Consider the following 25,882-nt stretch of genomic DNA (forward strand, 5'->3'; position numbering starts at 1 on the left):
GGCGGGGGTGGGGAGGCGGGGGCAGGAGTGAGAGAAAGAGACGTACGACTCTGCATGAGTCTCCCCTCCGGGCAGGGATAGGTACAAGTCCCTGCTCCTCAATCCCCCCACCCCAGTTCCCACTCCAGTTCCAATGTGCTTTTCCGTGTGCCACTAGAGGTCACTATTGTCCTACATAACGGTGTGGGACAGCCTGACTCACGGTGGCTCCCAGGAAGCCAGGACGCATCTGCTGCCTAAGGCAGGCTCTCCAGTCCGGCCTGGAGATGTCCCCTGCGCTTGGCCTCTAGGAGGAAATCCAGCATCGATCAAATCCCAACCAAAAGTGTGTGGCGGTCCACTTAGCAGGGAGCCCCCCTGGAATGTGGCCTCATATTAAGGAAACGTGGGAAGCCCGGCTGCAATTACTGCTGGGGTGCCGGCTTCCCAGTCAGTGCCCAGGAAAGGGGGAGGGGTCCCCCGCGCAGGTGCGGGTCAGCGGTGGCCGCGTGACTGGGCGCGCGGCTGTCGGCTCTCCCGGGGGGCTCCCCCCCGCCGCCCCGCCAGCCTGCACCTGCTTGTGCTTGGCAGGCAGCGCAGAGGGAGGTCTGAGCTGCGCCTCCGGCCCTGGCTGAGACAGAAGCTGGTACACACAGGCAGCTCTCACCCTGCTCCAGGTCTGGGGCAGGTTAGGACCCGGAGGGGGCCAGCCAGGATGGAGGACAGAGGGCCTTTGCTCCGGTCTTGCACCCTGGGAGCAGCGGTGCATCTGGGGCAGCTTAGGGAGGTGGAATGTGTTTGAAATGGCCGTGAGAGATGGCCCCCACGCTGAGCAGGGCCTGGTCCCACCACCGGCCTGAGAAGGGCTGTCTGGGCTCAGGACCTCCCTGGGCACTCCCGCTCATCAGGACTCAGGGGGAGAATGACTTCCTTCCTCGGCTGTCTGGAAGCCTTTCTCCTGTGTGCTGCTCGCTCTCCCTGATCTGGTAGACTCTGTCAAGAAGCCAGATTTCCCTCCTTGCTCCTCCACAGGCATCACCTGAGCCAGAGGGAAGAGAGTGCGGAGAGAGGGGCGCATCCTCTGCACCTCCCTTGGGCACACACCTGCTCTGCCATGTATCTGGGTGCTGGAGTAACCTGCCAGACTGACTCGTTTTTACTTCTTCCTTCTCAGCTGTACATGGATCAGGGCCTTCTTCCCCACGGCAGTAGTTTAATCCATACTTGTTCGGTTCCATTCAGCCTCTCCAGGAGTTCGGTGTGGCTGGCTGGACATCCCGATCTCTTAGAAGAGGTGATCAGAAGGAGAAAAAATGGGGAGAAAGCTCTAGGTACCCTTTACTTCTCTAATACGCCACACCCTCTTTGAAGTTCCTGGCTACCAAGACATTTTGAGGCTGCAAAGGCCACTTGCCCTGTGAGGGCTAGCCTGAAATGATGAGGCGTGCTCACTGAGCTTCCGCCTCACTGACCACAGAGAACACGTGGGCTCCTTGTACACATTAGCACCGTGTGTGTGTGTGTGTGTGTGTGTGTGTGTGTGAAAGGTGCAGGTTTGCCCTGTACTAGTGAGGTTGGGGGCACACGACTCTTCTCTGTGTTCACCCCCAGTCTGTGCAGTAAGGGTCAAACCGGCACGGCATTCTGTTCCACCCTGTGCCTTCTGAGGGCTCCAAGAAATTGAGCCCCTTGGCAGACAAGATGAGGGCCTGGCTAAGGAGCCCGGATGTGTGCAGATATGGTTCATTCCCAGCAGAAGAAAGGATCGGGGCGGGGGTGGGCAGAGATGGGGAAGAAAATATGATTCTGCGACCATCTCAAGGCTGCACGTCACGGGCATATCACACTCAAACCACAGGACACAATAGGAACCAGCTACACAAACCGCGGAGACTTTAGTGTGTGGTTAACGATGTCCCCTTTCCATCATAAAGGACGGGCGCTGGGATCGCAGGCGGTCCCGTGTGGTGTTTAAGAGGCATTACTCATGTCCCCACCGTTCTCTGTGTGGTACAAATTCAATTATAACAGACTTAGTCCTCGCCCGCTAAAACAGAACACACGGAAACATGCAAATGTGTGGCCAGACACGCCGCAATAAACACATTATGCAAAGAGCAGGGATAGATGGAAAACCAAACCGAGCCTGGATTTCAAGGCCTTCCGCAGTCTGGCCTTAATAAGTCCTGTGGCCATCCCTCTCACCCCAAGTCCTCCTGTATTCCTGCCACATGAGATGGTTTGCCGCCTCCCGAACAAAATGGGCCTTGAACTTCTGTGCTTCCAGACCCTTAGGAAGTGCATCCTGTTGCCTGGAATTGCCCTCCCTGCAGCATTTCCTAGAGGCACCGTGCAGCCTTCCGGCTCTGGCCAGTGGCCCTCCACCTCAGGGCTTCCCGATTTCCAAGTCAGAATTCGTCTCTCCCTTCCTCTCGCTCTCAGCCTGTATTTACCCTGCTCCATCTTCCAGTTCACGTATCCTCTGAAAAGCAGGCTCATGGCTCCCCTGCTCTAATGTGTGGTGCTGGAAGAGAAAGCCTGGAGGTGAGGAGGAATCCCTTCATGGGGCAGTCTACAGGTAGGGTGGAGAGAGCCGGGTCAGGAGGCAGGTGTGCGCATGCGTGTGTGCACACGTGTACACAGACAGGCTTTCCACATGTAAGAGTGTGCAACAGAGTCCATAAGCCACACCCCAGGTGAGTTCCATTTCTACTCGGCCACAGCTTCCTAGGATACCTATTCAAATGTGTTAACTAAACAAGATAAATACCTCAGCATTATCGACTTTGCACATTAACCTCGACTTAACCTCAGGTATGCTGCTGTCTCAAAAGGGAAAAATAAGTTGTCCCAGGCGGCACAGGCTCCATTCCTAGGTCTGTGGTCAAAGGGCAAAATGTGTGGCGACTCTTATTCTCGCAAAGACAAGCGGACTACCCCTTGGGCAAAGTATTTGCAAAGTGTTTGCAGTGGATCGTAGTTTGGTGCTCCAGGCCCTTTGTCTGGAATAAGCCACTTCATGCCCTGAGCTTCCAGATGCCAGATGCTGAGCAGTCACAGAAACAAGGCCCAGGCCCTGCTACAGGATGAGCGAGATTGGAACGGCTCAGTTCCTTAGGCTTGCGTGTGTCCATTCCCGACCCACAGCCTCTGGAACACATGAAGGCCATAGCCATTTTTCCCCACCTACCAGACCTGCCCACGTATTCTGCTTCCCGGCCCCTCGGTTTAGCATCGACTGTCAGAAACATGTGAACCATACCGCGTTTGGTTTGGGTCATCTGGGACAGAATGGAAATCCTGCCTGCAATGAGGGTTCCCAAGTGAGGGGAGACGGGGAGGGGACAGCAGCTCTGACAGACAGTTATGAGGAGAGTTTCCAGCTGCTGGAGCGAGATGGAAGAAAGTGTGTTCCGGAGCTCAGAACAAGGGAAAGGCTCTCAGAAAATAATGGTGAAAACCCTGGATTCCTAAACATCTTGGCTGAAAGTGTCAAGTTGCTATAAAATACAAGAGCTTTTTATAATCCTCTAATCTGCACCGTGATCTGCATATTACTAATCTGAGAGTTCAAACAGAATAAGATCTTCGGGGAGCCAGCACTCATCCTTCTACTGGGTCATAGAGAATCCCCAGGGGCTTGTGGCATGTTCACACCTTGGGCAAAATGGCTTGGTGCCTGAAGGAGGAATATAATCTGGGAAAAATCAAAGACACACGTCTTCTGGGATCTTGTTCCAGAGGTTTATAGTGGGACAGTGGTTCTCAACCTTGGCCACATATTTGAATCACCTTGGGAGCTTTAAAAAATACTGGTGCCTGGGTTCCAGCCCAGAGGTGTTGCTTTAATTGGCCTGGGGTGCAGCTTGGGCACTGAGGTTTTTAAAGCTCCCCAGGTGGTTCAAAGTGCAGCCAAGGTCGAGCACCAGGGGTAGAAGAAGGGGTGGGAATATGTTTGCAGCTGGGAGTGGAAGGGAATCAAATATCTTTCCAGCCATTCCATTCTGAATTTATTCTGAATAAAAAGCTTTTTAAACTTTTTTGGGGGAGTACCCTGTTAAGCAGCCATGTATGTCAATGTAAAGGGAAAATGTGAGCTTTTCAAAGGCAAGTTTTTTTGTTGACTAGACAGACATGAGCATTTTCTGCTAGTTCAACAGAATTGCTTCACTTTAATGCTTTCCCCCTTTGGCTTGCGGCTAGTGAGATAAACAGTCCTCCTTGTGTACCAGGGCTGTCTGTGCACAGCACTTCACAGGCTGAGTTAGAACCAAATCAGAAGCATGAGCCCCAAGAACCAACTCTGCATTTCATCACCACCAAAAAGAAAAACTTATTATTTTTTTTCTCGAAAGGCAAATTCTATAAATCCATTTTGATTTCTCCCAAGTCCTGGACTGTGTCACAGAGTGTTCCAGAGAGACAGAGTGGTTCAAGTTCCCTTGAGGCCAGAGGAACCAAGGGAATGAAGAATACATCCGTGCGTCCCCTCACTATGGTTTGTAGGTATGTGTGTAATTATTAACTTAGCGAACACTATTGGTATAGCTACTGTCTCTTAATGAGCCCCAAAAGAGCCCCAAATAAGTACAAGAGTGAAAAGAATCCAAACTCCTCTAAGTTGCAGTAAACGAGCTTGCATTAATGGAAGATTTGCGAGGCTCATTTCTCTATGTATTTGCTTCTCTTTCCTTTTTTTCTTCAGGCTGCCTCAGAACCTTAAATCAAAGTATCTTTTAAAATACATATGCTCACATATATTTATATTCTTGGTTTTCACAGTGTCTATCTCAGGCTTTCTGAACTGGAACACTGGCTCGAGTGTTAGTGTTTGGAGTAAGTACCACTTTCCTGTTCTCTCCCAGCCAGCTCGTAAATCTCTGCAGGCCTCGGCACCTTCCCTGCCATTGGGTGCTCCCAGCCTCTGCAGCTCGTCTTTCCTCCTGAGAGGCTCTAGTGGCCTTTCAAAAGAGCTGCAGCTGACGTGGCTGCCTCTGCCCAGCAGGGCCCTTCCTCCAGCTGAAGAGGTCTTCCTTCTAACCCTTGCTTTTTAAAACAGGATCCTTTTTTTTTTCCTTGATATTTTAAAGCAAGGAACAGAAGCCCTGCAGAGGATACCAGGTTTCCTCAGACACTCTTGGCGCAAAGGGCACGACCACTGGGCTCTTCACTTTCTACCAAACAGCAGAGCAAATTCCAAATGGGTTGAATATGAATAGACAGCATACATCTAGAAGAATACGAAGATGCCTATTTGTCTGACTTCAGAAGAGAAATATTCTATACGGAATATTCTTCTATTCCATATAAGTGAAATAGAAGAAAGCCCAAGGTAAAAGATAGATTTAACTATAAAAAGGGAACATTTATGTCGGTTGAGATAATGCCCTAAAAATTAAATAGTCAAGAAAACATTAGAGAAAATATTTAAGTACATGATAGGCAGCAAAGGGGGAAACTGCCTTATATTAGAGCAAACAAATCATTAATAAAACTAGCACCTCCATAGAAAAATAAGCAAAAGACAGAAAGTTCATAAAAGGAATATAATACTAACAGACATGAACAATATTCCAGTCTTACTAGTTCTCAAAAAATTAAAATTGGAATATGATTTTACGTTATAAAGTTGGCAAAGATGTGAAAGTATTACGGTACCATGCTGGTGAGGTCAGTTGTGATGACTAGACATTTACATCTGCTACTCCTCAGCTAAGCTTAGCTGGGGTGGGAGAGCTGACGTGTGAGTGAGGGTCTCTAACTCGGTGGATTCCAAGGGGAGCAAAATGGAAAACAGGCTGCTTGGTGAATGGTTGGAGGATTTGAGAGTGTTTAGTTAGGAGACTAGACCTCTAAGAGAAGATAGATATTTTAAAAAAATGCTATAAAGAAGAAAGGTAGGTTTACTCTGCTTAATTTTTCTAAAGCAAGGGTATTGGGTCATGGGAAAAGTCATGATGCATTTCTGCATAGAAAAACATAGAAAAATACGTCATGACTTTGCCGATGACCTAATAGATATGGCAAGAAAAAGCCCTTTGGCCTCATGCAAGGAGGCTCTTTGCTGCATCCAGAGCTGTCTAGCCCTAGAGCGACCCAACTCACGAGACAAGCCAACTCCTTAAAAAGAAATAAAAAGGCTTTCTGTCAGAGATGCTATAGAAGAAACTTCCTGACCTGTAAGAATCCTTCAAAATTTTTCCTCTATAAAGTCATCTTTTAATAACGACAAAACTTCATAGGGGGGTTTGTTTTAAAAAGAAACTAATTTAAATGACCCCAGACAAGTGCAGATAATGGAAACCTGCAGGGAGTACATCTGGTTGACCTGAGTTCAGAAACACCCAGGTACCAACTAATACCAGCAGGACAGAACCTTGAAACACTGAGCTGTTTGTGTTTCCTGGGATTCATGGACTGATGACCCATTTGTCCCAGAAATCAGTTTTTGTTTTTGTTTTTGTTTGTGTTTTGTTTTTCTTGAGTATGTGAAAAGTTTTGTTGTAGAATTCTTGGAGTTAATTTTCCCAAAACTTCCTTTTTAAATTAAAAAAAATTTTTTTTAAAGTTTTTACTATATGGGGTTGCACTTCCGAGAGAGAGAGAGAGAGAGAGAGGCCAGCCACCTTATCCACCGCACCACCTGCTGGCCCTCCCAAAGCTCGTTTTACCAGGTCGGTCTATGTTCGAAAACTAAATGTGGTGTTTCCAGTTATCATTAATGAGAGATTTTGTGTGTGTGGTGGGTCAGGACATGACCAGTTCTTCCCTCAGGACTTTTCACATTAATCAAGCCCTGAATCGAGAGATGAAATACTGCAATATGGTGTGTTCCAACAGGGACACGAAGATGTTCTTAACATCTTAGCACCTAGGAGTTACTTGAGTATTTTCAGAAAAATTCTGTTCGGCTAACATCAAATGACACCTCTCTAAAGGCATGCAGTTAGATGCCAGTGTTTTTCTTTGATATAAGATTTAATAAGAGTGAAATCAAAGTAAAAGTTTCCCAGAGAGATGGAAAAAATGAGTAGTATGTGGCAAAAGGAAAAAAAAAAAAGATGTTCATTTCTTCACAGAATAGGCAATCTGTGAGATTCTTTCAGTTAAAATCATGGTATCCAAAGGTCAGGCTCATGCAGATATGAAATTTAAACATTAATATGGAACCTATTAGCCCCAAGCAGGAATACTCTATAGCTCTGTGATAGCACCACCCACAGGCTGCTTCCTGTTTATTTCTAATAGCAGATAAATTCTTCAAGGGCCGAGACCACAGAATACTCTGCCCCCAGTCTTACCCCTAAACATCCCACAGGAAATAGCTCTTGAAGGCCAGGGGACAACAGGGCCTGCATAAGGAAGACCAAGGGACATTCTGATCAGAAGCACTCACATTGAACTTTATATTTAGACTCTTACTAGTTTGTTGACTTGGAATTCTTGAGTACTTACAATCATAGGACCACAATTCTTTTAAAATTTTAGTCGGATTAATTGCCACTGCAAATTAGATTGCTGAAGAGCAACAAGTTATGTCTGGCACAAAGTAGCTCATGAGTAAAAACTGATGAACGGATGAAGGTATGTACTTTTCAGTTTCTTTGGGAAGCCTCCCCTGTTGGCATTCGGCCCTCTGGGCATGGGTTCTATTCGGTGTGGGAGAGCTGGCAGTGCCTGGGTGGATGGGGTTGGAGTATGTTACATGGAGACTTATTTTTAATAGGCCTCAAATTAAATCAGTTTATAGTCACTCCTGGGATTTAAGAATCCCTTTGTTTGAGAAGAGCAACCGAAGGGAATTCCCCAATTTCGCTGAGGAAAAAAAGAAGTTTTTATTAGAATCCTGTTACTGAAAGATAGCCTTAGAAGCAGCTCAAAGAAGTACTCTTAAGAAATGTCCCAAATTAGGGCTAGTGAAGAAAAGTTAATGGGACAGGGATGAATTAGCTTGAAGGAGAGAATTGTTGGGTTACCTAACTCTCCTCACGTATATCCCTTGTATAAAGAGCCTAATAGGAAATGTACCCAGATAGTACCATGACGGAGGTCATTATTCATACTGTCTAATTGCCCTGTGTAATTATAATTTTATGTTCCTGGGCTGTTGGAGCACATTGCTGGAGAAAGTGCACTGGATGGAGGCTGGAAGAACCGGATGCGAGGCACTTCCTAGATTTATGACTTTACTGGTTGTATGACTCTTAAATAAGTCACGTCATACTCTAAGACTTAGTTTTTTCAACTCTGACATGGGAAGGAAGCAAGAATTCATCCATATATTCCATGGTGTGTACTCTTTGGAAGGTTTAAATGAGATAATGGCTCTTAAAGTTCTTTAGAGGGGTACAACAATTAAATGTGAATAAGAAATCATTTTTGTCAGAGGCTTTGGCCTTAGGACGTGTGCACTCACTAGAGATAGAGACAGACAGAGACAGTGAGAGAGAATGTAAGAAATCAAGCCCCCCAGGGGGATGGCCACGCTGTAATCCCTTCTCCTCCCAAGGGTTTTGGGCATGCATGTACACATGCCCGAGTTTGAAACTCTGAACTGTGGTCGGCCATATGGGAGTCCAACCATATAACCACTTTGCTATCTGCTGGCCCAGAAATAACTTTTAAAAACTTTACTATCTACAAAGTCACAACCATAGATATAGTGGACTTACGAAGTGAAGTTCTTATAAAATCAAGTGTTCGGACAGATTGAAATTGTGGTTTCAATTAAATTAAAGAACTCCTTCCCAGAGTTCTTTAAATATGGGGTACCCTCTGGCACCGATGGCTTAGCCACAGGCCGGCTGAAGGCAGGAGAATGACCCTGGTCACCTCAGACAGTCGTTCTGCCCAAGACTCTCTGCTGGTTCCCTCAGGCCGGTGTGTCAGGCTAGAAGAGCCAGTGTGACGAAAGTTGTTTCCTTCTCTAACTTTTGGATAATTTTCCCTCCAAAGGGATCCGAACAAGACAATAGAGAAGAATGCTGGGATCTGACTGTTCTTGGTTTGACTTTCCCCTGGAATAGGAGTCCTTTTGTTTTTGGACGTAGGGTGGCTTGTTTGGCTGAGCTTCATGTCGCTTCTCGGTTTGGGGATAGTTATGTCTCAGGAAGAATGGATTCCCTAGAGGATAACGTGTATTGATTTGTGATCACATGAGGCAATGGGTGGATTCTCTCTTCTGTAGATTATGGAGCTGCCCCAAAGGCGCTCCTGGCCTCTGCCTTGTCCAGAATGGGGACTATTGTCCTGGGTGTGAATAGGGCCCTTTTCCACTTAGAAGAGCCAGCCACCTTATCCACCGCACCACCTGCTGGCCCTCCCAAAGCTCGTTTTACCAGGTCGGTCTATGTTCGAAAACTAAATGTGGTGTTTCCAGTTATCATTAATGAGAGATTTTGTGTGTGTGGTGGGTCAGGACATGACCAGTTCTTCCCTCAGGACTTTTCACATTAATCAAGCCCTGAATCGAGAGATGAAATACTGCAATATGGTGTGTTCCAACAGGGACACGAAGATGTTCTTAACATCTTAGCACCTAGGAGTTACTTGAGTATTTTCAGAAAAATTCTGTTCGGCTAACATCAAATGACACCTCTCTAAAGGCATGCAGTTAGATGCCAGTGTTTTTCTTTGATATAAGATTTAATAAGAGTGAAATCAAAGTAAAAGTTTCCCAGAGAGATGGAAAAAATGAGTAGTATGTGGCAAAAGGAAAAAAAAAAAAGATGTTCATTTCTTCACAGAATAGGCAATCTGTGAGATTCTTTCAGTTAAAATCATGGTATCCAAAGGTCAGGCTCATGCAGATATGAAATTTAAACATTAATATGGAACCTATTAGCCCCAAGCAGGAATACTCTATAGCTCTGTGATAGCACCACCCACAGGCTGCTTCCTGTTTATTTCTAATAGCAGATAAATTCTTCAAGGGCCGAGACCACAGAATACTCTGCCCCCAGTCTTACCCCTAAACATCCCACAGGAAATAGCTCTTGAAGGCCAGGGGACAACAGGGCCTGCATAAGGAAGACCAAGGGACATTCTGATCAGAAGCACTCACATTGAACTTTATATTTAGACTCTTACTAGTTTGTTGACTTGGAATTCTTGAGTACTTACAATCATAGGACCACAATTCTTTTAAAATTTTAGTCGGATTAATTGCCACTGCAAATTAGATTGCTGAAGAGCAACAAGTTATGTCTGGCACAAAGTAGCTCATGAGTAAAAACTGATGAACGGATGAAGGTATGTACTTTTCAGTTTCTTTGGGAAGCCTCCCCTGTTGGCATTCGGCCCTCTGGGCATGGGTTCTATTCGGTGTGGGAGAGCTGGCAGTGCCTGGGTGGATGGGGTTGGAGTATGTTACATGGAGACTTATTTTTAATAGGCCTCAAATTAAATCAGTTTATAGTCACTCCTGGGATTTAAGAATCCCTTTGTTTGAGAAGAGCAACCGAAGGGAATTCCCCAATTTCGCTGAGGAAAAAAAGAAGTTTTTATTAGAATCCTGTTACTGAAAGATAGCCTTAGAAGCAGCTCAAAGAAGTACTCTTAAGAAATGTCCCAAATTAGGGCTAGTGAAGAAAAGTTAATGGGACAGGGATGAATTAGCTTGAAGGAGAGAATTGTTGGGTTACCTAACTCTCCTCACGTATATCCCTTGTATAAAGAGCCTAATAGGAAATGTACCCAGATAGTACCATGACGGAGGTCATTATTCATACTGTCTAATTGCCCTGTGTAATTATAATTTTATGTTCCTGGGCTGTTGGAGCACATTGCTGGAGAAAGTGCACTGGATGGAGGCTGGAAGAACCGGATGCGAGGCACTTCCTAGATTTATGACTTTACTGGTTGTATGACTCTTAAATAAGTCACGTCATACTCTAAGACTTAGTTTTTTCAACTCTGACATGGGAAGGAAGCAAGAATTCATCCATATATTCCATGGTGTGTACTCTTTGGAAGGTTTAAATGAGATAATGGCTCTTAAAGTTCTTTAGAGGGGTACAACAATTAAATGTGAATAAGAAATCATTTTTGTCAGAGGCTTTGGCCTTAGGACGTGTGCACTCACTAGAGATAGAGACAGACAGAGACAGTGAGAGAGAATGTAAGAAATCAAGCCCCCCAGGGGGATGGCCACGCTGTAATCCCTTCTCCTCCCAAGGGTTTTGGGCATGCATGTACACATGCCCGAGTTTGAAACTCTGAACTGTGGTCGGCCATATGGGAGTCCAACCATATAACCACTTTGCTATCTGCTGGCCCAGAAATAACTTTTAAAAACTTTACTATCTACAAAGTCACAACCATAGATATAGTGGACTTACGAAGTGAAGTTCTTATAAAATCAAGTGTTCGGACAGATTGAAATTGTGGTTTCAATTAAATTAAAGAACTCCTTCCCAGAGTTCTTTAAATATGGGGTACCCTCTGGCACCGATGGCTTAGCCACAGGCCGGCTGAAGGCAGGAGAATGACCCTGGTCACCTCAGACAGTCGTTCTGCCCAAGACTCTCTGCTGGTTCCCTCAGGCCGGTGTGTCAGGCTAGAAGAGCCAGTGTGACGAAAGTTGTTTCCTTCTCTAACTTTTGGATAATTTTCCCTCCAAAGGGATCCGAACAAGACAATAGAGAAGAATGCTGGGATCTGACTGTTCTTGGTTTGACTTTCCCCTGGAATAGGAGTCCTTTTGTTTTTGGACGTAGGGTGGCTTGTTTGGCTGAGCTTCATGTCGCTTCTCGGTTTGGGGATAGTTATGTCTCAGGAAGAATGGATTCCCTAGAGGATAACGTGTATTGATTTGTGATCACATGAGGCAATGGGTGGATTCTCTCTTCTGTAGATTATGGAGCTGCCCCAAAGGCGCTCCTGGCCTCTGCCTTGTCCAGAATGGGGACTATTGTCCTGGGTGTGAATAGGGCCCTTTTCCACTTAGAAAGGCGAGAAACCAGGGAACATGACCCCCTCATAGATGGGGATTTCTGGGAAAAAAAAAACTGACCAGGAATTACCATCGGTCCCTCTAACGGCACACTCTTTTTTCTTTTTTTGGCCCCAGATGGAGTCTTGCTAAGTTGCTCAGCCAGCCTTCTGCTTGCGGTCCTCCTGCCTCAGACCCCATGTCACCGAGGTTACAGGCACCCACCACTTTGCCCGGCCTTGAGGTTCGATGGGACGGTGAACCCCCATCTGGTCTCAGCCTGTGGAACACGGCGTCTTAGCAGTCCGTACACTGCAGGCTGAGTCTGTGTGGCCTTTCAGTGGCTTGAAGAAGCTACTTTCCAGGTGATCATAGAGATCGGAGGCTCCAGAAGTAGAAGTGGAGCGTGCATGAGCGTGTGCGCGCGCGTGTGTGTGTGTGTGTGTGTGTGTCGTTGTGGGGGAGGAAACATAAGAGGATCAGAGAATCTTGGGGCTCCAGGGAAGCAGTGATCTTTCTTTCAGCATCCCACTGAGGGAGGAATTTTAGAGCACCTCTGAGATGGCCACTCACCTCTGATTAATAGGCTACGTCCCGAGAAAGCCGATCCTGTCCTAGGTCAGACTAGGCAAGCCTCTGGAAATCGAGCCTGTTTTGAGGTGAAATCTCTCTCTTTTAAATTGCAGTCCCTAGTTTTCCACCAGTTTGAAGCCTCCTAGGACAAATGTGTTTAATTTTACTTGGCAGTCCCTGTGAGTACCTGAGCAGTCCTGACGTACCTTCCTTTTCTCTCTGAAATAAATCTCCCCATTTCCTTCAGCCATTCTTTGAAGAGGATGTATTCTAGATGTAGAACACCCCTCTCCTGTACATACTGACGTTGTCTAAGAACTCTAGCCTATAGGTTAGGATACCTTTGGTCCGGTTCCCAGAATGAGAACAATTTCTTATAGGAGGGGACTTCAAAAACGATCATGAAAAAATGTAATTAAAACATGAGTTTATTATGGTGCAAATTTATTTATTTTTTTTAAATTCATGCACAGTTCTTTCCATAACAGACATTTCTCCATGAACTTCTGAAGACTCCTCACACAAGGATTTGAGAATTGAGTAGGGTCATTTTATGACTGCTTAACTCCCTGAGAAGGGAAACAGGAACCTTCGCAGGACAGCGGGGGCCTTGACTAGCCTGATGAGTGGCCCCACTGGTGCTTCCCGTGTGACACCTGACGCATCTTAGCTTCCAGTTCACAAGGAGATACCCTTTCAGAGATTTTTTCATCTTCCCAGCCCTGACGGCAACTTGAAGAGCATGAGAATTACCCCATGCCCTCCACTAGTTAATAGGCGCTTTCTGACATCTCCTCACTCCTGAAACCTCCACCAAAATGCCCAACTGGTGGCTTAAATGGGACCTGCTCTTTCTCTTCCTCCTGGTTCCTCCAGATCGGAGCAATTATGTGTTTCCCTGCTCTCAGGACTTTCCATGCTCTTCTGAGCTAATATGGCTTCAGGCTGCAGCAAGGAATTAGCAGACACAGAACACAGAGTCTGGCTCCAGAGGCTTATAAAAGAGAGAAAAAGACACCAAAGGCTGAAATCACTTCCTAGCGTTTTCTTTCATCCTTGTCTGTCGAGTCTGCTTCACTGAAACCACACCCTTCCTGTGAGACCACCATCCCAGAACCACTGAGGGCGCTGGCTTCTCAGTAGTTACTCACAGACTGGACGTGGTACTGATGTTGTGCATGACAGTCCTTGCTTGGCACTGTGAGGTGCCCAGCGGCACAGCACAGGGTCAGTCACGGAGGTGTAGAGCAGGAGAGTACCAGAACCAGAGAAGGGGGCGAAGGGCCCAGAGTTTCTCAGTGAATCAGAGGAAGGATCGGGGGCTGGAATTCAGTCCCCTTGACTTCTCATGCCAAACTCTCTAATACAACATCTGTAAGTATGTGTCTGTATTTATATTTACAGATTGTAAATGTATGCATGGCTGTGGGGAGTTTACATTTGTAGAATTATGTCACCCGCACCCTCTAATGTGATTCTCATGACGATCCCATTAGACAGTTAAGAAACCTGAGGTTTCGTCGCGTAAGTAACATGGGAGCATCTGGACTCAGAGCCAGGCCTTCTGACCCCAGCTCCATTGTTCTGCCAGTTACATAACAGTGTTCTTTGTCTCAGGATTCCTGTGGAGTGAAATTCTTTTTGTCCTTGACCTCTCCTGTGTTCCCAAAGTGGTAACACAACTCCTTACTAATCTGCCGGCAAGGCCAGGTGTAAGAGCACAACTGGACGGACAGAGCACTGCTAGCCGGTGATCGGCCACCTCACTCACCCGCAGGCCAGGGGCCAAGGTGTGGCCTGGTCCAAATAGCAGGGGAAAAATCTTGGGAGCAGGGACACAGGATGGAGTATGCAGGGTTGGGGAAACAAGACTCGTCTCTTCCTGTTTCACAGTTTGGCTTTTATGTACTTCCTTCTTTTAAACGTTTATTTATTCATCTCTCTGGGTGGGGGGTACCTTCAGCAGGGCCCTTATGCCATGATCCACCTCCAGCCCCAGCCACCCTGATCGCGGGCATGAGTGCCTGGGAGACCTAAGGACACGAACCTGGGGCCTTCCCATGTGGGCTCGGCACCACGGAGCCCTGTTACTGCCATGCCACAGGCTGGACTGCTTTTATGTCATTCTCAGCATCCTTTCTAAAAAAAATGATTATAATCTTAACAAATGTCTTGCCAACATGGTCTCTTAAAAATCTGGAAGATTCTTCTTTTGAAGAACACTCCTAGGGGAAGCAACTATTTTCTTCCTCTTCCCCAACCAGCTGGAGTTCTGAGTTGAGGAAAAGGAGGGCGAGGCATTTTCATCTAGCATTTCCTACACGTCAGGAACTCCACATAGATGACCTCGCCTCCTTTGCTCCACGTGCGAGGCTTCACAGGTAAGGAGACTGAGGCCATGGAGATTACCCAAGTCGCCTAAGGCCTCAGCCAGGAAGTAGCAGAGCATGTGACCAGAGCATGTGACAGCCCCTCACACTGCACACAGGGTCTTTCTGACCTGGAGGCTCAGCCTGAACACTTCAGTTCCAGGGGGCCTGACCCTATCACAGCGCTGCTGAGGAGTCTGCCCTCCTGCCAGGCTCATTCTGAATGACTCAGTGCACTCACGGGCCTCAGAAAATCAGACCCAGGGTGAGAATTTTACAGCAGGAAGGAACCTTCTCAAATATAAAGCAACCCTTGGATTCTACGGATGAAGAAACTGAGGCCAAGGGATTAGGATTAAAAGATTTCCCCGGGGGCCACCAGGTGGCACGGTGGTTAAGGTGCTGGACTCCCACATGGTTGACTGAGGTTTGAGTCCTGGACCTGGAGGGTTGCTTTCTCATTTTCTCTCTCCCTTTCTCTCTTTCTCTCTCTCTCTCTCTCTGTGACTCTCTCTCTCTCTGGTAAGTATGTGTTCTCTATAACAAATTAAAAGATAATTATAAATAAAATGGAATAAATAATTATTTTTTAAAAATGTTTATCCTGGTCATATGATTATTTAGTGGAGAAATGGACCAAACCCAGGTCATCTGCCTAGGATGAAGGCCAAGAAGGCCAAGAATTCAGCACACCACTCATGAGCCACTTGGAAGCGAAGAGAGGGAATAAACTCCCCCCAAGTCCTGCTGGGATAGGTGGGACTGGGGAGAGAGGAAAGCAGACAGTGTGTGTGTAGCCAGAGAAAAAAGCCAGCCCGTGCACCAACCAAAAGCACAGATCTGGGGTGGGCTAAAGGGATTTGGTAAGTGACTTCCCAGATTGCTTTTTGTTCCCATTGCACACACAATTGGATGCCACATGCAAGCCACCAAGGTTGCAGTGAAACAGAGAACAGTTATAGCGCAAATGCTTGTGGGCAGCTGCGGGAGTGCAAGCCACCTGCTCCGAGTTTACAGCTTTGTTAAACTTGGTAAACATTAAGCGTGGACGGGAACGCCCCCCGTCTGCACAGCGTCCCACGACCCCTGCTCAGGGTGGCCCTGCCCTTGACCATCAGGTGACGCCTCGGCCTACAGCTGTTTTCTGTTGGTACAAATCAGTGTCGTCAGTGCTCTGTAGAGACTGAGGGAAGCAGAGAGTGTCTTACAGAGCTTGAAGGGGCCTCAGAGCCCCCAGAATATAATCTCTGTCCTGTTGTTCAGATGAAGAAACCGAGAGAGCAAGGATGTGCCCAAAGTTAGGAAGTTAGGGGCAGAACTGGGCTTTGATTTCTGGACTTTTGGCCCTCTGTCCAGTGCTCCTGGGCCCCATGAGGTTTGTAGATGACAACGAAAGGTGCTGGTAAATTTCAAGTGTTCCAGCTAGAAGAGACACGGCTCTCAAGTCTTTTTCATTTGTCTCATGACTGACCAGGTGGCACTGGTCAGGGCCCAAAAGTGCTCAGTGGCTTTCGGTGTGATCACCCCGAATAACGAAGAACTAACTGTCTTGCTCAAGTTGTAAGCGTAGCCTTGTTAAGAAACGTGGTCCACTGTTCAACTTGACAGTTGAAGAATCTAAGCCTAGAGATAGGGAGGGTCTTGACCAGGTTTTGGAAAGGAGTCCTTAGTCCCCTGACTCAGGCCACTCTAAGCCTGTCTCATCCACTGAGCTCTTGAGTGAATTAGTAGCAATCGTGGTGCTTTGGGCAAAGGGGGATTCCAGCTCACCCACCTCTCAGCAGCCGCTGAGCTTGCTCTCGAGCTGTTCCCAGGCCAGCACTTACCTGGACCTCAGGCCCTCCTGGCCGTAGGGCTGTAGCAGGTACTGGTGCACCAGCTTGTCCCTGAGAGTCCCAGCCAGTTTGATTTTCTTTCTTGATCGATGCAGGTTGATGATAAAAAGTGTAATGGACCCACGGACGTAGTTATGGCTGAGGGCCAGAGGGAGAGGAGGGAAAGGATAGAAATCAAGTGGTCAGTTAAATGCTCCTAAATAATTTATAGGCTGAATAAAACAAGACCACCCCAGAAAAGGGCACTTATTTTATGAATCTTGGCCACTATAGGCTTTCAAAAACAGGAAGGCCTTGTTATTGTGGTTTCTTGCAAAGATACCCACTTCTCACTACACTCCCTTTGTTATTGTTTAAATTTATTGTGATCATTTTAGAAAACTTTATATTTATTATGGTATATATTACCACAGTATGGAAATAAAACATGTTAATTGCAAAAAAAGGAAAGGAAAATACAGATAAACACAAAGAAGAAAAAGAAAATTTCCCACAATCTTTGTACCTTGAGCTAGAACATTTTAATACACATCCTTCTAATATTTTTTAGTTTATTAACTTGGCAGATATTTATTGAGTACTTTGATGCATGCATACCACTCTGTTTTTCCTGGTGTTAATAAACATTTTAACTGTGTTCCCATGTTATCATATGTTATTCTATTATACTTGTAGGAAAATGCTATATATATATATATTTTTTTTTGGAGAGGTTTTCGCTATAGGGCGCGTGCACTTGCCAGACAGACAGAGAGAAACAGAGAGACAGAAAGTGAGAAATCACCCCCCAGGGAGGATGGCCACGCCGCAATCCCTTCTTCTCCATTCTCCTCTCGGGATCTTGGGCACCCACATACACGCGCCCGTGTGAGTTTTAAGCCACCGGGTCCGGGACGCGAACCGCGGTCAACTACATGGGAGTCCAGCGACATAGCCATTACGCTAACTGCTGGTCCCAAAAATGCTACATTTTTCAATCATAGAAATGTAACATAATTTATTTAACTAATCTTTTACTTTTGCAGATTTATGTGACTTTCAATTTTTTGCCAGTATAAATTCTCTCCCCCCCCCCAGAAGTTTTTGCCTTAGGGTGTGTGTGCTCACTTAAGAGAGACAAAGACAGTGGGAGGGAAAGTGAGAAATCACTCCCCCGTGGGGGATGGCCACGTAGCAATCCCTTCTCCTCCATTCTCCTCTCCGTCTTGGGCACGCATGCACATATGTACCTGGCGTGAGTCTCAAGCCACCAGGTCTTGGACTTGAACCACAGTTGTCCACATGAGAGTCCAGCAATGTAACTACTACACCATCTGCTGGTCCCACCATTATCAATTCTATCGTGATGGGCTTCAATATTCACAAACTTTTTACCTTTGATGATCTATGCATAAAGTCCTGGAATCATCAAGTCAAGGGCAATTGTGCAATGCATGATCCCTCACCAAACTGTCTAGTTCATTCTCAGTGGTGCCTTTCCCTCTGGGAAGGTTTTATGTTCCTGTTCTGTTGAACCCGAGTGGCCATCTGATTTGCTTTGTACAGTGAGATGTAGGTGGACGTATGAAAACCTCTGGGCAGAAACTTTAAGTGCTGGTCCATGAGTTGCCATGTCTGTTCCCACTGTTAGGAGACTGATAAAGGCTCTTGATAGGGGCTGTTCTGTTGAGTTGGGTGCTGGAATGAAGATGATGCCGGGTTGAACTATGGGTGTGTCATAATAGATAATCAGTATGCATGAGAAATAAATTTTCTTAGTGAAAGCCACAGAGATTCGAGAGCTCTTCGTTATCACAGCATAACCTTGCGTGTCCTGATGGATACATACATACATTTGGATAATATTAACTCTCTAGAAAGCTTGAACCAGTGTGCTCCCACCAGCTCCCACCACCCGTTTCCTCAGGTGCTTATGAACACTGGATATTAACCTTTTAAAATACCTTTGTCAAACTGAGAGGGGAAGGTGGGATTTCAACATTGCTCTAACTCTCAGATTTTAAATTTCTACTTACAGCATTTTTCTTTTGCCATTTTGTTTCTTCTTTTGTAAATTGCCATTCATGAATAGATTTATGAAAACAATTTATTAAAGCTAGAATCCTTTGTATGTTGCAACACTTCCCTTAATTTTCCTAAAAAATATGATTTCTTCTATGAGTGAGCAAGAGAGGGACAGAGACAGATGTAGAAAAACAGTACCTCCAACAGGGTTTTTTTGTGTTTTTTTTTTGTTTGTTTGTTTTGTTTTGTTTTTTTTTGCACCATAATCAGTGAGCAAGGTCAGCCAGTCCCGATCATGCTTGGTATAGCTGAGGGGAGGATTTGAATCCAGAGCCCTCCTGTGTGGGTCAGCATTACAGGGTGTTGCATCTTACCACTGTGCCAACATCTGCCCACCCCCACTCCCAGTTTTCTTTGACAATTTCAGTTGGTTTACATTATATTCTGATATACAAAAGTCAAAAACTTACATAGTCAAATTTATCTTTTTGAATTCTGTTCTTTCTGTTTCACCTAGCTTGTGATTATAGAACCATTCACCATTCTGGAAACTTTGAAATAAGCACAGAATGTTCAGAAGCCTGGGAGAACTATATGCCTACATGCAAGAGCCTTTCAGCATGTATCAACAAAACTGTAATGATTTCCTCCTCTCTGTAGGAAAAAGACTGTTTCTAAGGGGTCCCATAAGGCCCCATCTGGATGAGTTAATGAGAGGAAACAGAAAAAAATGACCTGACCCCGCCTTCAAAAGAGGAGTTCAGAGAAACTCTAAGTCAACTTTGCCCAGAGGAAAACATCGTTTCTTGCAGAAATAGCACCCCTAAATCTCTGGGTCACTCATCTCTGCTCCTAAAGGTGTTAATTAAAAAAAAAAAAAGTGAGCAAGGGCAGGTCAGTATGATAACTTAGGGGTTTTTTTGTTTGTTTGTTTGTTTGTTTTTGGTTTTGCTATCGGGCACATATGCTTGCAAGAGAGAGAGAGAGAGAGAGAGAGAAATCACCCCCCAGGGGGAATGCCCATGCCCCAGTCCCTTCTCTCCCAGTCTCCTTGGGATTTTGGACACACGTGCACACATGCCTAGCATAATTTTCAGGCCGCCAGGACTAGGACTCTAACCACACATTTCTGCTACGTGGGATCCAATGCTTTAGCCTCTATGCTACTTGTTGACCCAATAGCTCATGGCTTTTAAGAGAAGTACAGTTTCCAGGACTCATCTGTGGGATTTTGAATCCATCTTTTAGGATTGAGGCCTGGAAACTGTATATTTTAAAAAATCCTTCTGGGATATTTGAGCTGGATTTGGGAACAACGTGTTTAGAATAATCCATTAATGTTAGAAGAACTTCCAAAATATGCTGGCTGTGCATCAGGTGACTTTTCTTGCATTGCTAGGAGGGCATGGCATTATGTTCAAGGCTTTTTGGATGCCTGCGCTTGTGTTCTGATGAGTTATTAAATGACTCTCCTATCTCGTCCCTCCCCTTTGGTCCCTTTAGCCCCCTGCAACATGTGAACTAGCTTTTGTAGCTGAGCGAGTTAGGTCGGAAGATAATGTCAATTTATTTGAGCAGACTTGTTCGCTGAGCTTTAAAGGAAGATGCTAGCCGTTTGTGTCACACTGACTGTCATTAAAGAAGGCACCTACTAGCTTCCACTGATGGGCTTTAAGCTTCACTTGGTTATGCAAAAAAAATGGAGGAAGAGACCATTAAACAGGAACTTAGGCTTCAGGGCATGAGCAAAACAGGCATGGTTGGGTACCGACCTTGGCAGACTGCAATAAAGCCTTTTGCTAGCTCCCATCAAACACCACTCCACGGCTGGTTGTGGAGGAGAGACCCCCATGTTTGCATGAATGTGTTTCTCCTCTGCAGAGCGGGGGCAGAATGAGCCCTGGGAGACTGCAGAGGGGAAGAGTGGGACACAGGGAAGTGGTGGTGGGAGGGAGACCTGAAATCACAGCACCGCTGCAGGGAAACCTGTCTTTTCAAGCTGCTTGGCAATGGTGTGATTCCACTTATGCAGTTCCCTGGGGGGGTGGGGGGACCAGTAGAGCCCAGGGACCAAAGTCAGAGGCTCTCGCAGAACTCACGCGGCCTCCTCAGGTAGGACTTGGCATTGAAGACCGCCTCAGCCATTGTTCTCTCTGCTTGGCTGATGGGCAAGGACATTAAGCAGAGGCCTTTGGGCTGGGAAGACACATTCTTGGCTGGGGAGTGCAGCACCAACCTGAAAGCTCTGTGCTGAGAATCCAGATTCCTGAAGAATGTATATTCTCTGCCCATGGAAACATATCCCAGAGGAGTAACTGCTGTTTAGGAAATGGTGTCGGAAGGCTTGGCCCAGAGGCCTCTTTTGCCCTCTGTGGTCATCACGTTTTGGTCCTCTTAATGCCTGCCCCTTTCTGGAGAGACGGTATCTGTGTAGCACATCTATCTTGCCCCATGTCTCACTCACGGCGAGAGAATCTGGGTATCTGGAGTTCATCTTCGCTGGCTATTCTTCTCCTGCCTGACATCTTCCCTGTGCTGCCATGGGAGGAGGAGGAAGTGAGTCAGGGAAGGAAGGATGGGATTAGAATATCCTGAGTGGAAGAGGTGGGGGTGTCATATGGGGAGGTGCATCTTGACTTCCAGATAGGAAACAGTCACGTTCTAGAAATGTCTCCCGTGAAGCTGGGAGGCTGGGAAGGGAAGGGACGGGAGGATGGTGCCTTGCAGTCCATGGTCATTTCCAGTGAAAGTCCATGTGCTTGGAAACTGGGTTGGTCCACTCTCTCCAAATTTAATTCGAAGGCTTTGCGTTCGGTAATAGTCAGGACATGTTTTGCCAAGCATTTTTTCCCCTTAATTTCAAAGCCCTTGTGTATTTTAAGGGAAATTTAATCCACATGTTTCTGATTCATTTACACTTAACTCATCAAAATATTGTTTTGTAAGAGCCATTTGATGTCCAAGAAGCCTCAGGAACCTTTTTTATGAGTCTTTAAAAAAATTTTTCTCTGAAAAACAGGAAGTTGTGTTTTGCCAATAATAAATGAACTTGAACCCTAAAAGGCTCAATGTTGCTTCAGCATCCACCAGGCTCCAATTGGTTCTGAACTTGGCTAAGGACCTCAGCTCCACCCCAGGAACATACATTATTTCAGTATAATGGCTTATAAAAAAAGGTTCCCTGTCAAAATTTGATTGTTCTCTGAACAAGAAGATGGAGGGTGAGAACTGCCATCAGTCCGTGTCCTAATTTGTGAACTCCAGAACAGAAAGCAGAAAAGCAGCTGCTGGTGTTGGTGGGAACAACTAGCCCTTTCTCCTAAATGGACCGAAAGAGACGATGCTTAGAAACGACTGGTAGTGCAAGAGGCTGCACGAGCGCTCACGACTGTCAGGGAGGTCGGACAGTGCGAGAGGCTGCACGAGCGCTCACGACTGTCAGGGAGGTCGGACAGTGCAAGAGGCTGCACGAGCGCTCACGACTGTCAGGGAGGTCGGACAGGACACTGGGCCAAATGGCCTCCATGGGCTCTTTCCAAATGTGCAGTTCTTTCCATTATTAATACTGTTATTTTCACGTAGAGGTGATATAGAGCCTTCCGAATTCGGCGAGGTGTCTGGCAAGAGCAGGTTACAGAGCAAGCCTTCAGTACCTGCTGGAGTGCAGGAGTTGTTGCCTTAACATACACTTTCTTTACTTTTTCTTTTTCTTTTCTTTTCTTTTCTTTTCTTTTCTTTCTTTTTCTTTTTCTTTTTCTTTTTCTCTTTTTCTTTTTCTTTTCTTTTCTTTTTCTTTTTCTTTTTCTTTTTCTTTTTCTTTTTCTTTTTCTTTTTCTTTTTCTTTTTCTTTTTCTTTTTCTTTTTCTTTTATCAGGAAGACAGAGACACAGGGACCAGCAGTTAGCGTAGTGGCTATGTCGCTGGACTCCCATGTAGTCAACCCTGGTTCGAGTCTTGGACCCAGTAGCTTGGACTCATGCCGGGCACGAGTGCATGCATGCCCAGGATCCCAAGAGGAGAACGGAGGAGAAGGGATTGCGGCGTGGCCATCCCCCCTGGGGGGGTGATTTCTCGATTTCTCGCTTTCTGTCTCTCTGTCTCTCTCTGTCTGTCTAGAGAGCACACACGCCCTATAGCAAAAACCTCTCCCTCCCCTCCCCCAAAAAAAGAAAGACAGAGACACAGAAACAGAAAGCAAGAAATCACCCCTCCCCAGGGGTGATGGCCACGCCGCAATCCCTTCTCCTCCATCCTCTTCACGGGATCCTGGACACGCATGCACACACATCCAGCATGAGTTTAAGACCCCGGTCTGGGACTTGAACCATGGCTACATGGGAGTCCAACGACATAGCCATTATGCTGGTCCCAATGTACACTTTATTTAGCTTGTCTACTATTACGTTTATATGTTCTCACCAAGTTCCTATGTCGACTTAGGACACAGACTTTTGAGATATTAGTCAAGATTGAATAGCCTAAAGCCAACATACTCACTCTGGAACAATTCTGTGACTTTGGCCTAATGGGCTACAATAGAATGAATGAATCAGTTGTGCCTCCTTTTGACTGTTGGGACAGGTGTGGGGGCACAGCTGTGGGCACATGGTTTCTAAGAAAGAAGAGGCACCTCTCCTATTCCCATGCCTATTTATCTGGGCACCTGACATGAAGGAGACCTGCAACCTCACTTGACTCACTTCATCAGCTGTGGGCTTTCTTCATGGATTTAAAGAAACAAAAAAGACCTTAACCCAATTATTATCATTAGGGTCATGCATGACACGGAGAGGTGGTACCAGTAGAAGCCCACTGACACCATTTTCCCAGAGAGGTTCTGGAATGACTTCCCAATGAAAGTGGAGGAGAGCTGGTGATATGGAGATTTTCAAATCCAGATGATTTCGAAACTTGTTGGAGATCTCATGCTAGTGAGTGGCAGAATTCCTACTATCCCACCTCCATCTGGCTGAGGTGATAGCATGGGGGAAGAGAACTGTGAGTATAAATCAGAGCGACATCTGGATATCTTAATTCTGCATTCTTTTATTCATTCATTCACCCATAGAACATTTACTGAGCTCTTCCTCATGCCCGTTGCTTATTAGACACTAGAAATACAAAAATGAGTGAGGACCAGCCCCATAGCACCACTGTCAAGTGCTGTGCAGAGGAAGCCACATCCCACACAGACAACCAATGTTTGAGTCCATGCCCCAGGAGATTAAAAACATCCCAACATGTGAGCACATCCCCGGGATCTGGGTGCCATTGGGTGTGTGTGTTCTCTGTCTCTCATGCATGCTTGCACACACACATGAACACTCCCCCGGCTTGAAAAAAAGGAGAGAGTGTGAGACACTGAGTATACCCTGAGATCATGGTATACTCAGAATGTGACAACTTCATGAAAATGTCGAAGGACATCAGCATGAACATTGGAACGAGAGCATGACAGGGGCTCTCTGAGAGGACACAACTCCTGCTAAGCCCCTGCGTCCTCAGGCCGGTAGTCTAAAGGCCACTGACTGATGTGCTTTCCAACAGAGGTAGAAGGTGCCAAGAGTAATTTTCTCTCTTGAGGCTGGGGGTCCACCTTTTGGGTGGTTAACCCAGGGTCAGGGCAGAGACGAGGAATACAATGTTTCCTTGTGTAATGATCAGATAACTCCAGGCCAAGGCCATAAAGCAGTCACTCTCTGTCAGGTATTGGATTGAGCTTCCTGTGGAGCAAAAGGGATGTTGAAAGCCTCTGGCCTTTGCCCAAACCAGCCTCCCTTAATCCACAATAGGCACTTGTATCTAGAGACAAGATAACTGGCCCTGGGCCCCCCTCTGCTCAGGGTGATGCTTTGAAAAATCTTATCATGATAAATTAATTGGCTTGGCTCTTCTCTCATCAAGGAAGGAGAAGGAGCATCTGTTGTAACCTGACCACTCAGGCTCTTTGTGCTATCCAGTCCCTTGATCAGCCCGGATAGGCCAGAGTGGAATGAACGTCTGCCCAGAGATACTTGCTATAGTCTCTTTCCTCAGCTGTTCTCTGTACTCTCTGTTTCTCTTGCTCAATGGAATAAATAATGTTTTTAAAAAGAGGGAGTGAGAAAGAGAGAGAGAAAGAGAGTGAGAAAGAGAGAGCAAGAGAGAGAGAGAATTTTCTTTTCCAAGGCAGCGGACTATTCTGTCTTAAGTAGGAAATGATGTAAGACAGCCATATTTGGCTCGATGGATTTTTCCTTAGGGCCAGTTTGAAGGCACTTATGACCTTTGTGTTTAAAACTTTTTTCTCTGCCAAACTTTATTTACTGATCATTTTCCTGTTTGTTTTAAAGACAACTCTAATGACAACCAGTACTTTAGATGAGAAAGAGAAGGACAGCCATGTACTATCATACTGGGTAATGTGTTAAGTCCAGACTTCCCCAAAACAAAGCCCAGATTTTATTTAATTCCTTAACCCTTAAAACAGCTGGGAAGATTTTTGGAATACTGGAAATGATTCAAAGCTGGCATGTACCTTTGGATACTCCTTTAGTTCTGGAGACCCCACATTTGATATACACTGATCTAGGCTACGTTTCTCGTTGTATGCTTTCCAAAATGCATCTTGGAAATGGAGATTTATTTCCTCAAGCTCTGCTGGTGGATCACAGGATAAGATTTTATACCTCTCACCTTGGCTCAGGCTTTAGGCACACAAAAAAGCCTTATGGGCATAATATCAACTGGAACGGAGAAAATGCCCAATAAAAATTTGTTGGCTGAGTAAGAAAATGAACAAATGGCAAGCATTTTATGAACCTTTTATGAATAAATCCTGTAATTATGTGAAGGGAGATTTACTCGGAGAAAAAGCTATTTATCAAAAATGATTCAAAACCCACAAAGAACAGGTATGGTGATTCCAGAGGCAATCTTCAGCCGAGATTAATGAATAAGTCAAGTCTTGAAGGAGTCCCAAATAGCATGGAATTCCAAGAGGGGCCAAAGCCCAGGAGAGGTGGCATTTCTGTGCCATCTCTGTGAAGACTTACTTGTGATGGTTTGTGCAGTGAGCATAAATCCTTAGTTTGTCCCGGATCACTCGGCCTGGCCGAGGCTTCCGCTGAAGCCCAGCCACATGCACGGCCAAGACTTTGGGGCCGATCAGACGCTTGTAAAGGAGAGAGAGCCAGTAGTCCTAAAGAGAA

General features: G+C 45.9%; 1 protein-coding gene across 1 annotated transcript in view; it reads right to left on the reverse strand.

The window, feature by feature from the left end:
- The window catches only part of HPSE2 (heparanase 2 (inactive)), a 287,742-nt gene that overhangs the window by 12,888 nt on the left and 248,972 nt on the right, over window positions 1–25,882 (reverse strand). Inside the window, exons 8-9 of the mRNA XM_027775254.1 lie at window positions 25,727–25,872; window positions 16,680–16,826 (exon numbers count right to left, since the gene is read on the reverse strand). Of these exons, the coding sequence (XP_027631055.1) occupies window positions 16,680–16,826; window positions 25,727–25,872 (293 nt within the window). The remainder of the gene's footprint in view (window positions 1–16,679; window positions 16,827–25,726; window positions 25,873–25,882) is intronic.

Source organism: Tupaia chinensis, unplaced genomic scaffold (assembly GCF_000334495.1).
Source record: "Tupaia chinensis unplaced genomic scaffold, TupChi_1.0 Scaffold000539_1, whole genome shotgun sequence".
Taxonomy (NCBI): domain Eukaryota; kingdom Metazoa; phylum Chordata; class Mammalia; order Scandentia; family Tupaiidae; genus Tupaia; species Tupaia belangeri.